Source organism: Myotis davidii, unplaced genomic scaffold, assembly GCF_000327345.1.
Source record: "Myotis davidii unplaced genomic scaffold, ASM32734v1 scaffold401, whole genome shotgun sequence".
In the NCBI taxonomy this organism is placed as follows: domain Eukaryota; kingdom Metazoa; phylum Chordata; class Mammalia; order Chiroptera; family Vespertilionidae; genus Myotis; species Myotis davidii.
The window spans coordinates 2068522-2069289 of NW_006291020.1; the positions used below are offsets into that span (position 1 = coordinate 2068522).

The 768-nt window shown below is 58.1% G+C and overlaps 1 protein-coding gene across 1 annotated transcript in view; it reads left to right on the forward strand.

Annotated features, from left to right (window-relative positions):
• Positions 1–419: 419 nt before the first annotated feature.
• Positions 420–768, forward strand: part of GPR161 (G protein-coupled receptor 161) — a 42847-nt gene continuing 42498 nt past the window's right edge. The window contains exon 1 of the mRNA XM_006764184.2: positions 420–581. Within this exon, the coding sequence (XP_006764247.1) occupies positions 575–581 (7 nt within the window). The 5' untranslated portion in view covers positions 420–574. The remainder of the gene's footprint in view (positions 582–768) is intronic.

Here is a 768-nt window from a genome sequence, read left to right on the forward strand (position 1 = left end):
CTCCCCACCCCCATGCGTCCCTGAAGACAAGCGGGGTGCTTGGCAGGTGCTGATAGTCAATTATTGTTCTAAATGTGCCTCAGTGGCCTAATAATAACAAGAAAGCAGTTCCCACAGTGCCGGTGTGTAGACAAGGGAATAATCAATGCGTTTATCAACGTAGATAGATTTCTGGGGAATGTGAATCCTGCTCCAGGGAAAGCATTCATTTTCGCTGGAGTTTGAACCTAACTTCCCACCCGATTCTTTGCTGCCCGGTCTCTTGCTCTCTTCTTCCCTCCCTCCCTCCCTTTTTAAAGCAGTTTTACTGTTTGCTTGCACTTTGCGTCCTCTGGGTAAGTTTGCTGCATAGAACACGCAGGAGAGGGGACATAACCCTTCTAAGGAGGCTCCGTTCTGCCCCGCGACCGTGTGCATCGCGCTTTTGGCTCAGAGGGGAGAGCAGCTGGTAAACACCCACCCCGTCACCCCCAGGGGTGCGGGTCCCCTCCGCAGGCTGCGCGGTGGCTCCTGTGACAGTCCGGGCCGGGACAGTGCCTGGCACCAGGCAGACACTCACAAGTTGGCCGGATGAATGAAAGGTGAGCAGGGAAGGATGCCAGGAGTCCAGGCGAGGCTGGAGGAGGCGACGGGGCTGCGCGGAGCAGCCCGGAAGAATCCGAAAGTATGAGTGTGATGCCGGGAGAAATGGAGAGGGGACGTCCCGGCAGTGGAAGCGGGACGGAGGGACGGGACCGGGAAGGCCGGGGCCTCGGGGGTTTGCGGGCG